This window comes from Equus caballus, chromosome 15 (genome assembly GCF_041296265.1).
Source record: "Equus caballus isolate H_3958 breed thoroughbred chromosome 15, TB-T2T, whole genome shotgun sequence".
Lineage (NCBI taxonomy): Eukaryota > Metazoa > Chordata > Mammalia > Perissodactyla > Equidae > Equus > Equus caballus.
Genome location: NC_091698.1, coordinates 59,886,497 through 59,906,760, shown reverse-complemented (window position 1 = coordinate 59,906,760; position 20,264 = coordinate 59,886,497). Strand labels below are relative to the sequence as shown.

The window sequence follows — 20,264 nt, the reverse complement described above, 5'->3', positions numbered from 1 at the left end:
CACCACTTGGCAAAAAGCCATGCTGTGGTAAGTGTCCCACATAGAAAGTAGAGGAAGATGGGCACGGATGTTAGCTCAGGGCCAGTCTTCCTCAGCAAAAAGAGGAGGATTGGCAGTAGTTAGCTCAGGGCTAATCTTCCTCAAAAACAAACAAAAAAACAGCACATGAGATAACACCATCAGGACTTAACGACTTAGAGTCATTTATGGCTGGCTTTTAGATACCTCCATTTACTTACTGTACATAGAGTCCACTGCTGAGGTTGCATACGAAACTGTTAGTTGGCCATCCAATAACTGTTTTCTCACTTCCTAGTAAAAAAACTCTGATTTTACTTAAAAAAAAAAATTTCCTAGCTTCCCCTGCAGCTGGTAGGTGGTCACATGGCAAGCCCTGGCTATTAGGATATAAATGACATTCACTCGGTTAAATTACCAAGAAAACTTTTTAAAGGGGTCTGTGCCCTCTTGCATTTGCTTCTTTCTATCTTCCTACTCTTTCCAATGTAGATGGATGGCTAACGCTCCAGCAGCCATCTTGTGGCCAGGAGGCAACCATGCTAACGATGGCTGAGCAGAGAGAAGGTACCTGTCTTTGTCATAAAGACACCGTACCAGCCCTCAACCACCTATCTTTAGAATATCAGTTATGTGAGAGAAAATAAATGCCTTCTTAGTGATTGTTTCTTGAGTTCATTTTTAGCAGCCAAGTGAAGCTCCCAACACCACACATAACCTTCGCAGCATGAAGCCACATAATTCATGAAATAATTATCCTGAATCAATGACCAAACACAGAAAAATTAAAACCTCATCTAGGTGACCTAGCCCAACAGTAAGCAGCTGCTAGTGTATATAAATTTGTGGAGAAAGTTTTCTTTGGTTTCCTTCTTCCTTGTCCTCCTAACAAAGTCCAATTCCTCCTTTCAGCCATCTATCTGTCTCCTAATATCTACTTAGATGTTACTGATCTGCGAGAGTTAGCCGTGAAGTGCACTCTTGAAGAACAAACCTGTGATGGAGAAAGAAAATAGATGTGGTGGTTCCATTCCCAGATAAGGGGTTGCCCAAATGTAATATCAGTAGGAAGAAAGTCTCATTTCTGCAGGTAACTTGATAAAGCACTTCATGTACATTATTATCTCACTGGCTGCCTGAGGGCCAGTAAGTTTAGAGGACTGAGTCAAGGAGAACTAACAAGTAACAGAGACAAGACTCATATTTTTCTCACTTATATTTTCCCTTCCTGTGCCAAAAGTGGTCTTAGGAATTGTGCTGAGGAGAGCCTCCCGTGTTCGTGAGAGAAGGGGAGGGTCAAAGAAAAGTGGCACTGGACATAGTTCAACAGGCAAGGAAGACTTCATTCAAGACGTTGCGGTAGGAGAGGGAGAGGGGGAGAGAGAGAGAGAGAGAGACAGACAGACAGACAGACAGACAGACAGAGACTGAACTCAAGTCCACTGATGTAAAAGGCAGGAGGCTTTTTAAGCCCTGGGGTGAGCTACTGGAAAAGTCCTGGATGATGATGGGAGTGGGAGGGGGCGTTGGTCAAGGTGACTAGGCCATCTGTTTGCTAATTGGTGCTTATTGTAGTTTGGCTTCTACCTTTGCAGAGAGAGAGAGAGGTGCTCTCTTCCTTGATGATTCCACTTCCAAGGGATGGCTCCCAGGTCCTTGAGAAAGACTTTCCTGGGCGGGAAAACTGGTGAGAAGCTGGGAGATGATTTACATCTCAAGGGAGTAGAGAAAGAATTTACAATGGAAAGTTTTCTAAAGTAAACGCTGTAAGAAGAGGGCGCTCAGGGACTTATGTTAGGAAGAAATCTGTCTAAAGAGTAGTCCAGCTGAGGGGAACTCCAAGGCCATCTAGGTCAGACCACCCGGCCTTTCCTTGCTCTCCAGGAAGCCAGGTCTCAGAAGTCTCCAACTGATCTTCCCTTAACAGCGGGGGACCTCACGATCATCTGGCGAAGGGACTCTGACTTCCAGCCTCATCCAACCAGGTGGAAACGATTCCCTCTGCAGCCTGGTTTTCTGAAGCCCCGTGGGTGTAGATCCTTGCAGTTTTCTGGCCCCATCTCCATCCTGGAGAGGAGAACATTCACCTAAATGACATGCCCAGGACCAAATGCATCCACTTCTTCAGGCGAAAAACACGTTTTCAGCTCAGAGATGATTCCATGAGACAAGAGGGTAGTATCGGGGAGGGGGGAAGAGAATCTTGTAGCCCAAAGACGGAAACCAGGGACAGAGTACCACCTTCCAGAAATTACCATCATAAAGAGCCAAACCAGTGAGTGCTTGGCCGCCTGCGGCACAGCGGAAAACGGAAATCTCCTTGGCTGGCGTTTTAGTTTGCCTAAGGGGCCGCGCTTTGCTCAGAGGGGAGGTGACTGTGCTGACCTTAAAATCCAGACCTCGGGAAGCAGGAGATGAAGGTATTTTATTTTCCCCTAAAGTCTTCGATATTTTTCAAATAAAAATTTAAAAGATCCAGTACCTTCCCCTGAACCCTCTTCACAAAGTAGTGGATTTTTAGAAAAGACAAAGACCTAGGCGGGGGGTAGGGGGTCCCTAAAGAGCCGCGCCTCAAGCCTGTCTTCCCTCTTTTCGGAGCACTGGGATTTTCTTAAACGTTCCTTTCCCAACCCCTCCCCCCCTTTTCTTTTTCCCAACGACCTCTTCTTCCATTCTCTAAAGTACAAGCAGACGGTTGCCCGACAGGTCCTCCTACGCATCTTTCCTGAGCCCCAATACCTCTAGATACTCGTCTCTCTTTTGGGTGGGCAGCTGTTGCCCCTGCCTGGGAACGAGCCAGGCGTGCAGGGGGCGGAGGAGGGAGCTTCCTCCCCCACACGGTGGCGCGCGCGAGCCTCCCAGAGCCGGGCGGCCACAGCTTCCCGCCCTGCACCCCCTCCCGCCCCGCCCGCGCCCCGGCGCCGACGGAGCCGCGCCCCCGGCCTTCCCCGGCGGGACAGTGGGGAGCGCGCCTCGGAGACCGGGAGGCGGTCGAGCGGCTGCGGTGTCCCCGGCTCCAGGCCCCTCCTCCTGCCGGTCCAGCCTTTACCCACCAGCCTCCACCCCTCCTCGGGTCGGCTCTGCAATGCAAGGCTTCCCTTAGCAGCATAGGAGCGGCGGCGGGCGCAGCGAACGTAGCAGGAGGAGCGCAGCCGACCGGCCGCGCCGAGCCCTCGGGCAGCAGCTGGAGCAGCCTCGGCAGCGCCGCGGGGCTGGGAGAGGAGAGGAGCCGGGGGCTGCAGCTGGGCCAGGGGGAGGAAAGTGCGCGCGTGTGAGTGCGTGTGTGCGGGAGTGTGGGGGGGGGGGGCGACAGTCTCGAATTAGGGCGGAGGAGAGGGCAGGGGACCCGGGGTGCGGCCCCCTCGGGGCCCCCGCTGGTCCCCGAGGTTCTCTAGCCGCGGCGGCCGATCCCCAGCACCCCTCACCATGGACTTGCGCCGAGTTGGGACGCGCCTCGGTAGCAGCGCGCTGGGGGCGGCCCGGCCCTGGGGGTGCGCGGGCGCGCGCTCAGGGATGGCGAGGTAGGATGGCCGCCCAGCGCGACCCCTGCCGCCCCGACCCAGCGGCCCCCGGGCGGTGCAGCTGACTCGGCCGAGCGCACAGGGGTGTGGGCGGAGGCGGCCCCGCCGCGCCCGCGCCTTCGGGAGTCGCTTTGCCTCTTCCACCCACTCGCACCTGCCACCACGCGGATACCATGTCGAAGGCGGCTGGAAGCGCAGCAGCGGCGGCGGCGGAAAGTTGTCCTTCAGCCTCTGCCAGCCCGTCCGCGGCCGCGGCCGTGGAGGACCTGTCCAAAGTGTCGGACGAGGAGCTGCTGCAGTGGAGCAAGGAGGAGCTGATCCGCAGTCTGCGGCGCGCCGAGGCCGAGAAGGTGAGCGCGATGCTGGACCACAGCAACCTCATCCGCGAGGTGAACCGCCGCCTGCAGCTGCATCTCGGCGAGATCCGTGGGCTCAAGGTGAGCGCTGGGCCGGGTGGGGAGGCTCGGCCCGTCGGGACGGGGAGCGGGACACCCCGGGGAGGTGGGGCCAGGCAAACTTCCCTTCCCTCCATCAACAGGTGATCCTCCCCATTCTCCTGGTCAGCGTCTTCTGTTTTCCATCCTCAGACCTTTGGAAACTTTTCTAAACTTTGGACTCCTTTGGTCCCTTCCTCTTCCCCATACGGGGCGCGCCAGCGTGGAGCTCTCACTCGAGGTCCTCTGGGCCTGAGGAGCGGGCGGTTAGGATGCTGAAAGATAGGGAGGGAGGTAATGGGCACGCGGAACATTTAATTTCCTAGGGAGCCTGGAAAATCAGTGCTTTGGGGAGCCGGGTTACAGCCAGTCCAGGGAAAAGATGAGCAAGGGAGCAAGTCCAAGGCATCTTTGCCCTAGGGCGTTGGGGATACGGCTGCTCTGGCGCCACGTCTTCACCGACAGGCAGAGAGTGAGGAAAGGGCGCCAATGCTAGGGAGACAGGTTGACGGGGCGCCACCCTGGAGCTGGTGTATGTTACCCGGTGCACAGGAGCTTGAGGTCTGCCTTGGCGTTTTCTCCCTGCTCCTCTGCTTTCCTTCTCCCCAGGTTCGGATGGCGTCATCTGGGTTACCCGATCCTCCCATTCACCCCCAGTTTGATTTTAATTTCATCTAGCATGAGAGGGGGCAAAGGGACTCAGTATGGGAGAGGCAGGCTTTTTAAAGGGTACCCCAGGTGTCAGCCAGTGATGCTTTATTTCCAGCCCTCTTTGCTATCAGGAAAAAGAAAAGAAAAAAGCAAAAAGAAAAACAACAAAAATCCCAAACGCCCACAACTTTCTTTTCTCCTTGGAGAGCTCTCAGTGTGCCTGACTGTAGCAGACCAGGGCCGGGAACCGCCCTGCCTGCGTGCACCACAAACTTCTCACCGCTTGCGCTGGTGCCTCTTGGTATTCCTTCCTCTCATTGTTCTTCTTTGTTTATAGGAAGCCAGACACGAACGAAATCATTGCAGGGATCTCAGGGGGCGAATTCCCGCAGGCACAGGCTGTTCTTGTCCCCTTTCCACTCCCACCCCACTTCTCTGGCAGTAGACACTTTCTTAATTGCCTCAGCGCTTCACCTTTGGGATTCTGGTGCAAAGAAGAGTGGGAGGGGCAGAACGCTAGATGCTCACCTGGGTGCTGGGTCCAATCCAGGTGGAGATGGCTCTCCCCCGAGGCCCCAACTGGCTGTCATGTATTCCCTAGCACGGGTGCAGTTAGGAAGATCCCGCAGTCAGAAAAATCCCAAGGCTTACTCTCTCTTTTGGCTTAATTCATTACTAACGGAGTCTTTATTAAGTACCAGACTCTTGGGGGATTAGAGGCAGGCTGGTGTAGTGGGAAGATCATCTCAGAGGTGGGTTTGCATCTAGAATCCTCATTTGCCAGGAGGGTGAGCTTGGATAATTAATTTCTCAGCCTCATTTTACTCATCGATAAAATGCAAATGATAATAAGCATCTCCTAGGGGGGTGTGGCAGTAAGTTATGATAATGTAGGGGGAGGTTAACCACTGGACTTGGCTGCAAAAAATGGTAGTTATGGTCGTCAGGAGAGGATGCGCAAACATATAGCTGTGCATCTCCTGGATGTGGGTTTCTTAGGCACAGCTGGACCAAAGTACCCTCCAATTTAGTCTTCAATGGTTTGAACTATAATGTGTCTTGGACAAGTTTTTAATTAATCAGTTTCCTAGAGATGTTAATAGTATGGCGTATCGACATCATACTTCGGAAATACTTAAGTTCTTTCAGGTTTCATGGATTGCGTGTGTGTGTGTGGGGCCTGCTCTTCCTTCTAGTAGCTTCATTTAGAGAAATACCTATTAGGCCAGTTAAGGGTGCTTACACTCCACCTAGGAGAGTCTCCTTGTGGTCTAGGTTCATGACCTGGCATTAAAAGACTTTCCAGTCCATGTCCTTATCAAGTTCAGAAATAGTGGGGGCTGGGTACTTTCTGAGGCAGCCTCTACTTCTCCTTCCCTTCATCTGGGGGCAGCTGCAGGGTGGCACCTCCAAGGCCCCTGGCCCACCCCTGAGGGGGCTGTGGTGAAGGCCTGCTGAGAGGCCAGCCTTCTCCCTTCTCTTCATTGTCTCGATTCAGCGCTTCCCTGGACACCGTAGTGATCCTTAGAAGTGGAAGACTGAATAAATGATAGCTACATTTATTTTGTTTTGGCTTAACTGGAAGGAAGGGATTTTTTTTTTTTGCCTCTGATGGTTTGGGACTCTCAGTTGAGGACTGTAAATTAAGCCCATGACATTTTTCTTTTTTATTCCCCTTTCTGTGAACTGCCTTTGAAATTGCATCTAAATATTTTCAAAGCTACTAGATGGTACTGCAGCTGTAGACATGGGGAGATGGGAGCATCAGTTCTTTCTCTTTGGGGGGCCTGTGACTCCAAGCACGGGCTGCCTTGTTTGTGTGTAAACATTTAGGAGGTAGTGTGGTGTGGGGCAGTGGAAAGATAAAGGATTTGGAGTCTTACAGTTGGGTAGCTTGGGTAAACTGTTAACCTCTTTGAGTCTCAGTTTTCTCATCTGCTAAATGGGGATATTAATTCCACATGAGATTTGATAAGAATTAAATGATACGTAGATCAAGAAGCCCCAGTGAGGTTAAACAGCTTTCTCAAGGTCACAGAGATATAAAATGTTCGAAATAGGCCGACTATCTTTTCTTTGGGCTACTTGACATTCTCTGGTCGGAATGTGTGGTCCTGAAGTGGGTGGAGAAAGGAGATTCAGGTTAGGGTTCTGATGGTGTAGGGAGTGGAGCCCAGAGAACCATGGCTGTGCACTGCTGAGCGTGTGCCAACACTCAGGCTGCTCGGACCAGGAATTTCGGGAGGTAGGGGCTGGATTCGGGGGAACTGAGTCTCTGTAGATTTGTTATCTGCAGCATATTAATTTTCCTCCTGGCTCCCCAACACACCAATTCCCCGCCCTGCAATGATGAAAAAATAAAACAGTTCTTCTCCGGCCAAAGGTACGGTGCTTGAGAGTCTCATGAATGACATTTTGGGGGGTATGCTGTGAGGTGGCTTTAATCTTTTACAAGTCCACTTTAGACAGATGGATTACATCAGGTGGCTGTGGTAGTGTTAAAAGGACACTTAGTGTTTTGAAAAAGAAAGCCCAAGTCTCAAGGTGGCAGATTTGAAGAAGCTGCCTCACAAGGTTATTGTCAAGCTGGTTGCTTAGCTGTTCACCAGAAGGCAACGGAAATAGCTCAGAATTGGAGAGTAAATAATATTACCAAGAAAACTAATAATAGGAAGAAGGAGCTGTAATGAAGAAAACCGAATGGGCCGACACCTGCCCCTTCCCCCCCAACTGGAATCTGAGAAGTAACGTTTCGCTCCGTGTAGAAAGCACGTTAACTCCTTGAAGCCTTCGGTAGCACAAGTTCTGTTCACTTTCCAGTTCTGGAGAAATCAGGAGTAGTTGTAGTATAGTCACAGGTAAGTATTTTCAGATGGAAATTCAGTTAAATGAAGAAGAACATGACTTGGACTTTCTATGAAATGCCAGGATTAAACTAATTGTAGAATAATTTTTGAAGCTTAGAAAGATTAATTTTGATTAGTATTGTTTTCTCAGAATATCCACAGTTTCCGATTTCCCCTAAAGCATCAGTGTCAAGGGGTAATTTAGTCCTTTATTACTGTAGACTCCAACGTAGTGGGGACTTGCTGAAAACATTAAGAAGTTCTTTCCGGCAGCTAGAGTTGTATGCTGTTTTGGCCACAGGCCTAGGGCTTTGAAGGGTTGGTCAGTCCATAAACACATATTAAGTGCTTACTGTATGCAAGACACCCTGCTGGGTGTGTTGAGTATGCAAAGAAAGACATTAGAACGGACTCTGCCCCCCAGAAGCTAAGATATCTACAATAGAAAAGAATAAAAAAGATGCCCAATGAGTGTTCCAGCTAATGTGTCTTATAGGCATTAGGCAGTGAGTGGGAGGTTTACCTCATTCATGCATTCATCCATTCATGCATGGCGCTGCTGCACGCCAGTGCTATCCTAGTGCTGGGAGAGGCTTCTGAGGAATCTCTCCTCTTAGGTAAGTTCATGTAGGGGAGAAGATAGTACTTTCTAGTTGGAAAGTTGGGCATAATCAGGGTTTGCAATTAGCTGATATAGAGGGAGCTAAAGGTGGGAAGGCAGGAGAAAGCCTTTCAGTTCTGGCCAAAGGCGTTACTCCTTTTCCCTGGCAAAGCATAGGTGACAGGGGTTGATATGCAGGAGAGACATAACACGCAGGGAGTGTTCTGAAGATCAGTCTGGCCAAAGGGGGCTTGGATTGGAGTGGGCGAGGAAAGGTGAGGATGGGGCGGAGCAAGGCAGGGGGGCTGGGTGGGAAGCTTTTGGAAATGGCCAGGGCTGACATCAGAAAGTGGCAAAGAGAAGCAAAAGGAAGAGATGGCCTTACAGACAAGGAAACAGAGTTGTTGGTAATGCTGGGAGTCAGAATTGGAGTTGAAACCAAGCTGCACAGATCCTCCTCCTCCTCCTCAGGCCTTGAAAATCACTGCCATCTTAGGCCTCAGGACTTTTGGGAGGTGCAGGGTGTGGCTCGCAGATGTTTTATAGTTTATTTGCTAGTCAGTTTCAGGGGAAGAGTTGGAATCAATCTGAGTCTGAGAGAATTACATCCCCTCTCTAAGTACCTCAAGTTCTGGGTTGAATGACAGAGTCACAAGACCAGAGATTCTCAGGCTTTGTAGAGCAGGGGAAATCTTAGGTAGCTGCCCCTGTTTCACCCCCAACAAGCCACCGTCCTTCAAAAAACACTTGGCCCCTTTACTATATGTGCGAATGGAGAAAAAAAATGGGGATTTGACAATTGTTAAAATTCCTTGGTTTCAGGTCTTCATAGCGGGGGGTGCTGTGTTCTGGATACACAGAGGTGAACAGAGTAGACAGGGTCTCTGTTCTCATGCTCTAGTCTAGTAAGGATGGAGACATGACTAATAGCCACACAACCATATGTGATTACAAATTGTAATATGTGCCACTGAGGGGAAGTCTAAGGAAGAATGATAGAGCACAGAAGGTGACCTCCTTTAGATTGGGGGTAGTGGCCGGGGACAGCTTCTATGGGGAAGTGACATCAAGTGAGACCTGAAGGTTATGTAGAAGGGTGGTGAAAGCATGCCAAGTGAAAGGGGAAAGGCTTGTCCATTGGGCCCTGAAACAAGGCCAGCGTTGGTCGGGCTCAGTGTGTGATGGGGAGGGGATATTGTCATCTTCTCCCCTGCCGTTATATGTCCAAGCCACCATCATCTCCCTCTGCCTGGACCAGCCTGGCAGCCTCCTAGCCGGTCTCCTGGCTTCCACTTTATCCTGTCTCCCTCTTCTGTCCACCCTCCCAACTCCCACAACCAGTCTATTTTCCATACAGAACTATGGTGATTCTTTACAAAATGAATAATATCATGTCACTCCTCTATCCTCAGCTCACCAGCAATCCAATGTCCTTCCCGTGGTTGACAAGGCCAGCATTCCCTAGCCCCTGACACCTCTCAGACCTCCTTTCCTGACTCTCACTCCTTGCTCATTGTGCTGCAGGCACGCTGGCCTCGCCACAGCTTGAGCCACGTTGGTCTCAGGCTTTTATGCTTCCCTTCTCTCTGCCTGGGGTCATTTTCCTCATTTGACTCAGGGAAATGCTTCTCCATTTCACTCAGGTCTTTGCTCAGATGTTTTCCTTCTCTGAAGAGGTGCCTTCTTTTAAAAAATAGTATTCTTTAACCTGCTTTAGTTAGCTTCCCACCACTTTTCACTACATGACATTGTTCTATACTTTTTGCTAATCTTTCCCACCAGAATGAAAGCCATAGGATGTCAAGGTCTTTGCTGTGTCCACTGATATATCCGTGGACTGGTACCTGGCACATAATAGATGCTTACGAAATATTTGTGAATGGACAAATGAATCACCATTCATGTTGGAGAAGTACGCTGGGTTGGAGGATTGGGGGCCTTGTGAGACTTGAAGGACTTTGCACTTGATCCTAAGGGCAGCCGGACTCTATTAAGGGTTTTAAGCTTGGAAATGATGAGATAAATTTCAGAGGCAGAGCTCAGAAGACTTGTTTAGTTAGGAAGTGGAAGGTGAGGGAGAAGGAGATGCCAAGCATAGCTGTAGATTCTTATAAAGAGCAACAGGACGGGGGTGGGGGGGGGTGGCATTTGCTGAGAGGTGCGTTTTGGGGAGGGGAGTTTGAACACAAGAGCTCAGCGTTGCTTGTGTTCCGAGTGAGATGCCTGGGAGACGTGTAGGAGGTATGGGAGGTAGGGGTGGGATGTGCAGGACTGAAACACCACTAGAGAGCAACTGTGCTGTTCCCTGTGGGGGGACTGGGGCTGCTCATCCTGCACCATGGGCTGGAAAGCTAGGCAATGCTGTTTGCGCTGATGAAAGGCCTGTAGCCTCAGAGCTCTCGAGCATTTCCCAGGCCTTAGCAGCCATCTTTCTTCCTTGAAGGTGGGGTAGGGGAGCCTTGTTTTTACTGATTTCCTGTTAATTAACAGGCGGTTCCCTAAGTATTGAGTGGATGACCTTGGACAAGTGCAGCTTTGACAGATCCAGTTTCCCCTTCTGTAAAAGAATGATAATAATCCTTATCTCCCTAAGTGTTTTGGTGAAAATTAGATAAGATAATACAGGTAAAGCATTGGGCAGGGAGCATAAGCAGTACCTATTATTTTTATTTTTATGGACAGCTACAAACCTTCAGCTTCCTCTCGTCTCCTCCCCTAACATCACAGAGAATTCACCAGTTCCAGGCGCTTTCCCAGGAAGTCAGCCTGGTGACACCTCATATGTGTACCTTCCTTGAATGGTTGTGTCTCTATTTTTTCAGGATATCAACCAGAAACTCCAGGAGGACAACCAGGAACTGAGGGACCTCTGCTGTTTCCTGGATGATGACCGGCAGAAAGGCAAGAGGGTGTCCCGGGAGTGGCAGAGACTGGGCCGCTACACGGCTGGGGTGATGCACAAGGAAGTGGCCTTATACCTGCAGAAGCTGAAGGAGCTGGAGGTGAAGCAGGAGGAGGTGGTGAAGGAGAACATGGAGCTCAAGGAGCTCTGTGTGCTGCTGGATGAGGAGAAGGGCACCGGCTGTGCAGGCAGCCGCTGCTCCATCGACAGCCAGGCCAGCCTGTGCCAGCTCGCTGCCAGCACAGCACCCTATGTGCGGGATGTGGGTGACGGCAGCAGCACCTCCAGCACGGGCAGCACCGACAGCCCGGACCACCACAAGCACCACGCCAGCAGTGGCAGCCCCGAGCACCTGCAGAAGCCCCGGGGCGAGGGCAGCCCGGAGCATTCCAAGCACAGGAGCACCAGCCCTGAGCACCTACAGAAACCCAGGGCCTCTGGGACCCCAGATCACCCAAAAGCACTCAAAGGACCCAGCCCTGAGCACCACAAACCCTTGGGCAAAGGCAGCCCTGAACAGCAAAGGCACCCGCACCCAGGGAGCAGCCCTGAAACGCTACCCAAGCACGTGCTGAGCGGGAGCCCTGAACACTTCCAGAAGCACAGGCCTGGGGGCAGCCCTGAACACACCCGGCACAGTGGAGGGAGCCCCGAGCATCTTCAGAAACATGCCCTGAGTGGGAGCCTGGAGCATCTACCCAGAGCCAGGGGCACCAGCCCTGAGCACCTCAAACAGCATTTTGGAGGGAGCCCTGATCACAAACACGGGGGCGGAGGAGGCGGAGGCAGCGGCGGAGGCAGCAGGGAGGGTACCCTGCGAAGGCAGGCGCAAGAGGACCTGTCACCCCATCACCGGAATGTCTACAGTGGCATGAATGGTGGGTCAGTATGTGCTGGGGAACTGCTTTGGCTGGGGCAGCTCAGATAGTTCTGAATGATGAAGGGCTTTCCAGCCGGATTAGAAAGTGCAGATGCTGGCTGGGGAGGTGAGGTGGGCAGGAGAAAACATTTGCCTCCAAATCGTGACGTGTTTCTTCCCCTCGGTTTGTTTAGTTTATACAGTTAATCAGTCAAGTAAGCCTGGAGAAGATTAGGAATGAGGGGTTAGGGGAGGGAAGGGAACAGTAATTCCGTGGAACCCTGAGGAATCAGGGTGAGATTTGTGGGTATTGAAGATAAAAATGGAACCATTCTCAAATTCTTCCATCTTGAACTTGAGCGTTTTCCTAATTGTGTGCAGTTTCTACTGGGGTGCACTTGTGGAACCTGTTGACCAACAGGTTTTTGATTTCAGCTTACCATGTGCAGGAAGAAATGAATATTTATTGTGAAAAACAATAACATGAAAAAAAAATATGGTGTCCCTAAACAGGCTTGATGTTGGGTTTCCTGAATGCCTATAAATATGCCTTACTTTACCTTGAGGATTTTTTCCATTGTGTTGGGGGCTTTAGCACGAATCTGTGACTCTTCTTTGCATCTAAAATGCATCAAATGATTCCCTTCCCTACTCACTCAAAACCCACCCAACCCTCTCACCAAACTCCGTCAACATTCTGAATAGCAAGCTCTTGTACGTCTCGAGACATCTTTCCTGGCCCTTTAAATGTTCCTCTTTAAAATGTGCAGATGTGTTTGGACGCTCCTTTGGTTTCCAGAGTGTAACATCCGCAGCATTTGCTGAGGCAGCTCTAAACCCCAGCTTTTAAACCTTTTGGAAGAGGTTTAATTTTCTGCATCTTGGTTCTGAAACCACTTTGAACTCAAGAGAGAAAAAAATCATTTCTTAAAAAAAACCCCAGAAAACTCTCACAATCCTTTTATGTTACCTATGCTTGAGTAGAACTAAAATGATTGGTTTTGTAAACTGTGGGGTTTTTAAAATTCAAAATATCTTAGTTTTTCGCTTTGTGTGAAAGCCACTCCGGAGTCTTCCTGCAGTCAGCTGTGAGCAGTGGTGGAGGCTGCCAATTTTAGCAGTGACACACAGGGGTAAATTTTCAATATTGTACGTAGGGATTTACCTGTTGGATTCCATTTCATCCTAATCCTTGTCTCATAGTGCCGAAAATTGACTCCTGAAGGTTGGCTTCCAATGCATCCAGTGTTCTTTTAAGCGCAAATGGCCCTAAGAAAAGGTGGGAAAGCTGGGATGCTGCTGTTTTCTTGGTTGTTTGTGTTGGAAGGTTCAAGCCAGGAGAAGCCAGTTCATCTGTTGTGTTGAGGCCTCCTGACTGACTGGGGCTTTTGCCACGTTTTTGAACCTTCCCTCACTCTTTCCAGGAAAGGCAGAGATGCTGCCCTGAATGCTGTAGGCAGCCTTGGCCGTGCAGTTTTCACGAGAGATGAAAGGGATTTAAAAAATATTTTGGTTGTGTTATTATGAGATGGGTTATTGGCCATGGAGCTTGTCTTCAGTGGGTAATGGGTTAATGGGAAGGTAAAGTTAATGACTTTTCCATTTCTTGATTACTTTTTAATGAGCATCAGAAGGGAATGTTTGCACTATTTTAAAGAAACTTGTATCTTGAACCAAAACAAATGATTTAGGGGCAGGTGCTCCGCTTACAAAGCAATTCTTCTCTTTCCAAAAGCCCTCTTTTAAATAAAGAACTTGTCCAGTTTAATCAACGTGTCATTTAACTTATAAGAAAAGATTTTAGGTGCAACTTTGAAGCAATACCTTGCATAAAGTAGGATATATCACTAGATAAGGATGATATTACATCGTTGCTTATTATTGCCTGGAGTCAGATAAACATAGTGGGTCAGGCAAAATATTTTTTAAAATCTAAAAATTTTGTTTAGTTAAAAATTTGATGTAACATAGATGCATGATTTAGAATGACACTGTAGTATAATTCTTTCTTGTGTTTACTTCAGGTTTTCTCATTCTTTTAAGTGACAAATCTTCTGACAGTTGATATCTCACCAAAGTATATCTGTAGTACATTTGCGTTGTGTTTTTATTTCAGTAATCAATTGGAAAATGAAATGGCACAATGAGATGTTTATGGATCAGCAGCTCGTAAACTTGGATATCGGTAGCTTGTATTTATCTTGCAGTTACAAATTAATTTTTGATATGGATGGTAAGACATGATTTTTCATATTTTTAAATCCCCACACACTTTGGTTGAATCATTGGCTTATAAACTGATAGGAACCAATAGGGAGGTAAATCCCAAATTATAGATTTGCTGAGTCATTTACACAGTCATTCTTTTTGGAGTTGGTGTGAGATTTGAGTGTTTTGGATGAGCACTTGTGTGTTTTTGTATGAACTAAAAGCAGGTGAAAGCAAGTGAAAGTGTGTCTACATTATGGTAGAATGCAGTGGAGATGAAATCTGTATTGGCGGGATATTGTCCTCCTTGCAAAGATATGCATTCCTTCCAAACACACACACACATACATACGTGCTGAGGGAACATCAGTGAAAAGGATGACTGCTTTGGGCATATTTAAATCTTCTTGTGCTTTCAATTACAAAGTCAGTGAATGAAGTAGTTGATGAACTTGATGTTCAAGAGTTTCTTTTGGTTAAAACAGTTGGCTTAATTTCCAACTGTAATGCAAAAATGAATTTTAGGTATTTGGCCTCTCTCAAAATATCTAAGCCTGTATAACATGTTTAAATTAGTAGCTGCTTAAAAAACAACAAAAGCAGAGACAAAACAGAAAAAAACCTTCTAAATTGAACAAAATGCTCATGAAGGGAACTTACTTCGTTAGGAGTTATTCAACTATTTCTTTTCAATTTGTAGAGAGTAACATTTGCAAAGAGGAAGTGGATTCAACACTTAATCACATCTAAACACGAAGATATTTGTCTGTTTATTCAATTACTAGCTATATTCCAGATTTGTAAGTTAACTAATTGAATAGCCACTTCTAGCTAGAAATATACGCAAACTGACAGCCTCAACTATTGAGAATGGAGGATTCACTTGCCTGATTTCATTGAAATCCAAGATTGGGGCGAACTTTCTTAGGTGAAAGTGTTCCCTTCCACGATGAAACCAAGGGGTTTTGCTTCCAGATACCAGCTAGCAGATCTTTGCTTTTTAACAGATAAGTTTTTAGGCCAGCTCATGGATGTCGTGGATGAGTCAGGTTCTTCTAACAATAGCTTTGTTTGCTGTTGACCTTCCAGACAAAGATGATTCTGATGATCAGAGGCCCTTACAAATAGTCTACCATTGGACATTATGAATCCACATGAAAAAGTAATGTTTTATTTTAATTCTAGAGGCACATATTGCTGGTTACCAGCAACTGAGAAAGAACAAATAGAAGAAACATTATTCTTTATTTTATCTTTCTTCTAAAAAATTCTTACTTATCTGGATGGGTCTAATTTTCTTTGCTTTAGAGTGTGTTCCAGTGAACAATAGCTTCATGCCCTCGTTCAGCATCACCCTAGCCAATGAGAGCACACATGAGGGAATTATTCACTTGTGTTAGACAAGATTCACTTTGAACTACATTTGGTCTTTCTGGATGGAGTGTCAGGGTTATAAGTCTTCCTCCTGAAAGTTGCCTCTTGCTGCTTTTCTTATTTTGTCAGAGTATCTCTAAAGATAGGAAGAGCAGGCTGTTTCTCCCACCAGCTCTTTCTCTAGAGCAGGGTTTCTCAACAGTGGCGCTGTTCACATTTGGGACCAGATAATTCTTTGTTATGAGGGGTTGCCTTGTGTGTTTTAGGAGGGTTAGCAGCATCCTGGGCTCTACCCATGAGCAACCCCCAGCTGTAACAAAAATGTCTCCAGATATTGCCAAATGTTCCCAGGGGGGTAGGGAGAGGGCAAAATTGCCCCTGATTCAAAACCACTGCTTTAGAGCAGTGCTTTTCAATCTGGCTTCAGATTAAAATCACTGTGGTAGCTTTGAAAAAATAACCAGCGTCTGAGGCCCACACTAAGATGCAAATTGAATTGGTCTGGCACTGGGAATGTTGCAAAAAGAGTTTCTCAGGTGATTCTAATGAGCAGACCAGCGAAAACCATTGCTCTAGGTGAGGGAGTGGTGTATAAGATGGGTTCGTGTGAGTGAAGCTCTCAAGCACCCAAGCTTCCTGGGAGGAAGAAAGTTAACTTCTTCCCTTCCTTTGCTGAGCTCCAGGACTAAGGTGGACTGACCCTGGCACATATTGTGAAACTTGACGCCTCTCAACCCCAGACCAAGCTCTCTGATAAAGTACTTCTTTGGGTATGGGTTGAAAATGTGAGTTTTTGGTGGATGGGATTGTTAGGTTAATCTGGGGAGACCCCGGCATATGAGCAATTTGAAAGTACTTTTGAAAGCTTCACATCCAGATGGAAAAAGAAGCACATGAGTGCCTAACCCATTTACGGTAGACACCAATGGCGTATGTCGATCATGCGGTGCCTGCAGTGCTAATGAGTATTTCCCACGAGAGAATACTGCGTTTCAAATCTCCCAGCTTATAGATTTTACCCTGAGTTTTAAGATTGCTCCTATTCTCTGTTGAGGTTATTAATGAGTGAATGAAAAAAATGCTGATAACACAAAATGGCCTTGTCTCCGTGGGGTAAGATAAGCTGTGTGTGGAGGAGCCCAGCAGGGTTTCTCTGAAGCAGGGTTGTCTGTGAATTGAGTAGGGATGCACTATAGCCCGAATAATCGCTCCCATAAATCTTTTATTTTGCTTAGGAAGAATCAGAATATCGCTTATGAATGAATTTGGATAAAAGAAATTGAATGTCTCCTGGGAGAAAAATTTCAACAGTTACAGTTATAGATTAGAACTGATTTTCACTGAGGAACTCAGTATATTTTCTATCGTGTGAACTGACACATACATGGTTAAAGAACTAGATAATAGTTTTTGATCTTTAAGCTTCAATGTGGTAATCTGATCGCCTTATATAGACTTTGGTAGGACACCAAATTGAGAAGTTTTGAAAAATAGAATTGATTATTGTACTGTACTTGTGTGTACAAATTGCATTTCTGATAATACATTTGTAAGAATACATTTTGATTTAATGACATAGAAAGCTTAATATTGGAAATACAGTTTAAGAAATTGCAAAGTAATCTGAGAGTTGAACTGTTACTGGTAAACCTAAATGGCTTAGAAAGGTATTTTCTAGGAGAATGTAAGATTTCCAACTCCACTAGCAATAATAGCACAGAGCAATAAACATTCTTTAAATCTGGGGAACCATTTTCATCTTTTTCCAAAGGAGATTATCTATATCTATAATTTGTGTTATGAGTGTATATATATATTTTAGTAACTTTAATATTGTACCTATACCATGCCTAACATTCGGTTGATTGATTCTCTTTAGTCAAACAAATATTCAAATGTGTGACATAAGCCAGGTCCGGCTGTGAAGTCAACCAAGAATCCCTTTCAGCTGATTATGGTTGTGTCCTTTAGACCCAATTGAAATCAATTAAGTGTGTATGTTTTTTGATTCATTGCAACTTTTTGAAAGATATAATAGAAAAAATGATTCTTGAGTTAGTGATGCATTTATCTTTTTAGCTGAAATAATTTAGAACAAAGCATGGGGAAGTGAAAAGTTATGGTGAGTACTCCGTTTCATCAGATAACTTTTCACAAGTGTCAAATGAGTACAAATACGGTGATTTGCTATAAGATATACATTTACTCATAGTGGGTTATTCTGGAGGCATTGGTGTAGGGATCTTAGTCAAGCTCCATTGGTCAGAAATAAGAGTGTGAAGTCAGATTTTGCCCAAGTTTTTAAAATAATGAGAAGGTTTTACTTGTGTAGCATCACTGGACCAGTGTCTGTTAGATGGAATATGTTTTCCAGACTGAAATTTGTGACCTTAGGCTCTAAAACTTCTCAAATTTTAGCAACTTCTGATGCTTGGAGGCCTCAGGGACTGTTACATCTGTGAGTGCCTATATTAAATGCTACCAGATGGCTATTTTTCTTTTCAATATCTGCTTTTAAAATAAGAGATTTTCAGTCACTTCAGGTACCAGCATGCTGTCAGTATTAGTCCTTGCTGCCCTCAGCTGGTCTGACTTTAACTCATTTTCTCACTGTTGTTTCTAAGTTCTGCTGTTGCTAATGGCTGGTCATACTGTGGGAAAGTGCATAACCATGCTGATTAGTACTGTGTTTAGAGTCAGTAAATGGCCTTGAAGTGTCGTTCTGTGAGTAAAATGCATGAGCTTTAGTGCATGGTCCCTGTGTCATGCATCTATAAGTATTTTGGCTTTTCGAGGTTCATGTTTCCTTATTTTCTGGGTCTTGACTATGCTTCAGAGAATTAAGGTATTTCTGTAATACTGTAAGAGTTCAGAAATATTGGTTTCTGGGTACTTTGGCTCAACCAAGTTGCCCTTCTTGCCCTTCACAGTACTTTAATACATAATATTTAGTGCTAGCATTGTGCATCTTTGAGAGAAAATTACTTATTTTGAATTTGATTCTGGGAAATATTAAGAATAGTTTCCTATTCTGAAATGGGCTGGCTTTCAAGAGTTCTAGGAAATTTGAGATTCAATATCAAGCGTAGACTATGGGACACTTGAGAACACAGACATGAAATCTCAGCTCTAATTTATAAGTCTCTAATCTGCAAAAGATTGAGGAGGTTCAGATTACTGCTGCTCCTGACATAAATTGCCTCCTCGTTAGAGTGCCATTCAAGAGTTTCCAATATAGAAGTGGCTGCTCTTTCTGAGGTGGAGGATCCTTACTCGTTGGAGAGGCAGGAGAGGTGTTTAGAAAAGATAAAACGGCAGAGGAACAGCAGGTTGCATTATCATCCTTGTAAAAGCAATACTGGTTTGTCCTCCCCAAGATAAAAGGCAATTACTGGGTCATTCACACAGTCACAATCATTGACAGTTTTCACGTAACAAAGAGTTATGTATTCTAGAGCTTCTGTACTTCACTCATTACGGAAAGGTGTAAAGAGTCTTGGGACTTGGTCTTGGCCCTGGTTTGAAACTAGGCACACATCCAATTACCATGGAAATGAAATCTTCAGGAATCATAGTTATTAGTTTTTTTGTCTTCACATCCTTAGTTATGTAGGCCTACTGTAGGCTTGTCTACGACACAGGATATGTTAGGCACAAAGGTTGGGTTTGATGATTGCTCAAAGACTATTTTAATTATTTACCTTCTCTGCACACACCCACACATACACTCCCACAGCATTTAGTGTTGTATGTATGTTTAATAGAACATACATGCATTGGATTTGAAGATATTTAATGTTTTAAATACCTTTTCCACTTTCATTTTCAACTACATAAAGGAATGTAAATCCTTACATTTTAAAATCCGCAAAAAAAATATTTATAGCACCATCATGCCTACTGCTGTGTGAGGGATAGAGTGTTTTGGTTAAGTTTTGATGAGCAGGAGTTTGGAGGTGTTCTCTGGTGCTTCTTGAGTAAGTTGTCTTTTCTAGTCAGGTATATTAACTGTTACATTAAACTCGGAATTCTGTCTTCTAGTCTTGATTCTAAAGGAAACTGAAAGGTCTTCTCATCTTTCTTCCAATCATTGAGAGGTCTTAGGCGTTGTGTGTGACTACAGCTTCTTGAGTGTCCATAATTGCTAGTTTGTTAAAAAAGAGAAGTATGAATTGGATTTGGGGACATGTGTTTTCTTACCAGTAGGAAAAAAAACCAGTTAGTGGTGAGTATTTGTGTGTATATATGTACAAATGTGTGTATATATTTTGTTATTCAGTTAATTGATAATGGATTTTAATGCTAAAGAATAGAAAGAAATTAGGACACTATATTTGTATTTGGTTCAGGAAGTCACTGAATAATAGAACATAGAGCTATAAGAAAGTACTCGACATTTTATCCAGTTCAACCTTCCCATTTTCTGAATGAGAAAACTGACTTTCAGAGAAGTTCAGTGAATTGCCCAAGGCTAGTTGCCAATTAGTAGAGGACTAGAATCAAAACTGACTCCCAGGGCACTGAATCAGTTTTATGAAGAAGATATTTAATCCTCCAGACTTGGAGGCCACTTGAAGTTAGGGGTAATGTTAATAATTAAGGCCCCAAATGGAATAGGAACCATTCTTCCACTATTCCTTTTGGAAATTCCAGAAAACCAGACACCTGCAATGATGAGAGTGAGACAAGGTGAACATTGATAGACTGGCTTAGAGAGGTACCAGAGAAGACCTGGTAATCTAGGATGTGAGCTTGGATCTGTTGCCTGAGAACCTCTGATTCCGCCAGGTGGGGTGCTGGATGGACAGCTGCTGAAATGCATTCTTAGTAGAAGGAGTCTTCCTGCTCCT

The 20,264-nt window shown here is 45.9% G+C and overlaps 1 protein-coding gene across 17 annotated transcripts in view; it reads left to right on the top strand.

Annotated features, from left to right (window-relative positions):
* The first annotated feature begins 2,869 nt into the window (after nucleotides 1–2,869).
* The window catches only part of CCDC85A (coiled-coil domain containing 85A), a 179,958-nt gene continuing 162,563 nt past the window's right edge, over nucleotides 2,870–20,264 (top strand). For 7 of the 17 annotated variants that reach the window (XR_011426062.1, XR_011426063.1, XR_011426061.1 and 4 more), the window contains exons 1-2: nucleotides 2,977–3,976; nucleotides 10,894–11,855. Coding sequence is in view for 8 of the 17 variants with exons in the window: in XM_070235492.1 (XP_070091593.1) it covers nucleotides 3,713–3,976; nucleotides 10,894–11,855 (1,226 nt within the window). In the remaining 9 variants the exon portion in view is untranslated. Of the gene's footprint in view, nucleotides 3,977–10,893; nucleotides 11,856–20,264 lie in introns of all 17 variants that reach the window. The other 10 variants (XM_014731160.3, XM_014731159.3, XR_011426064.1 and 7 more) reach the window with 7 other exon arrangements.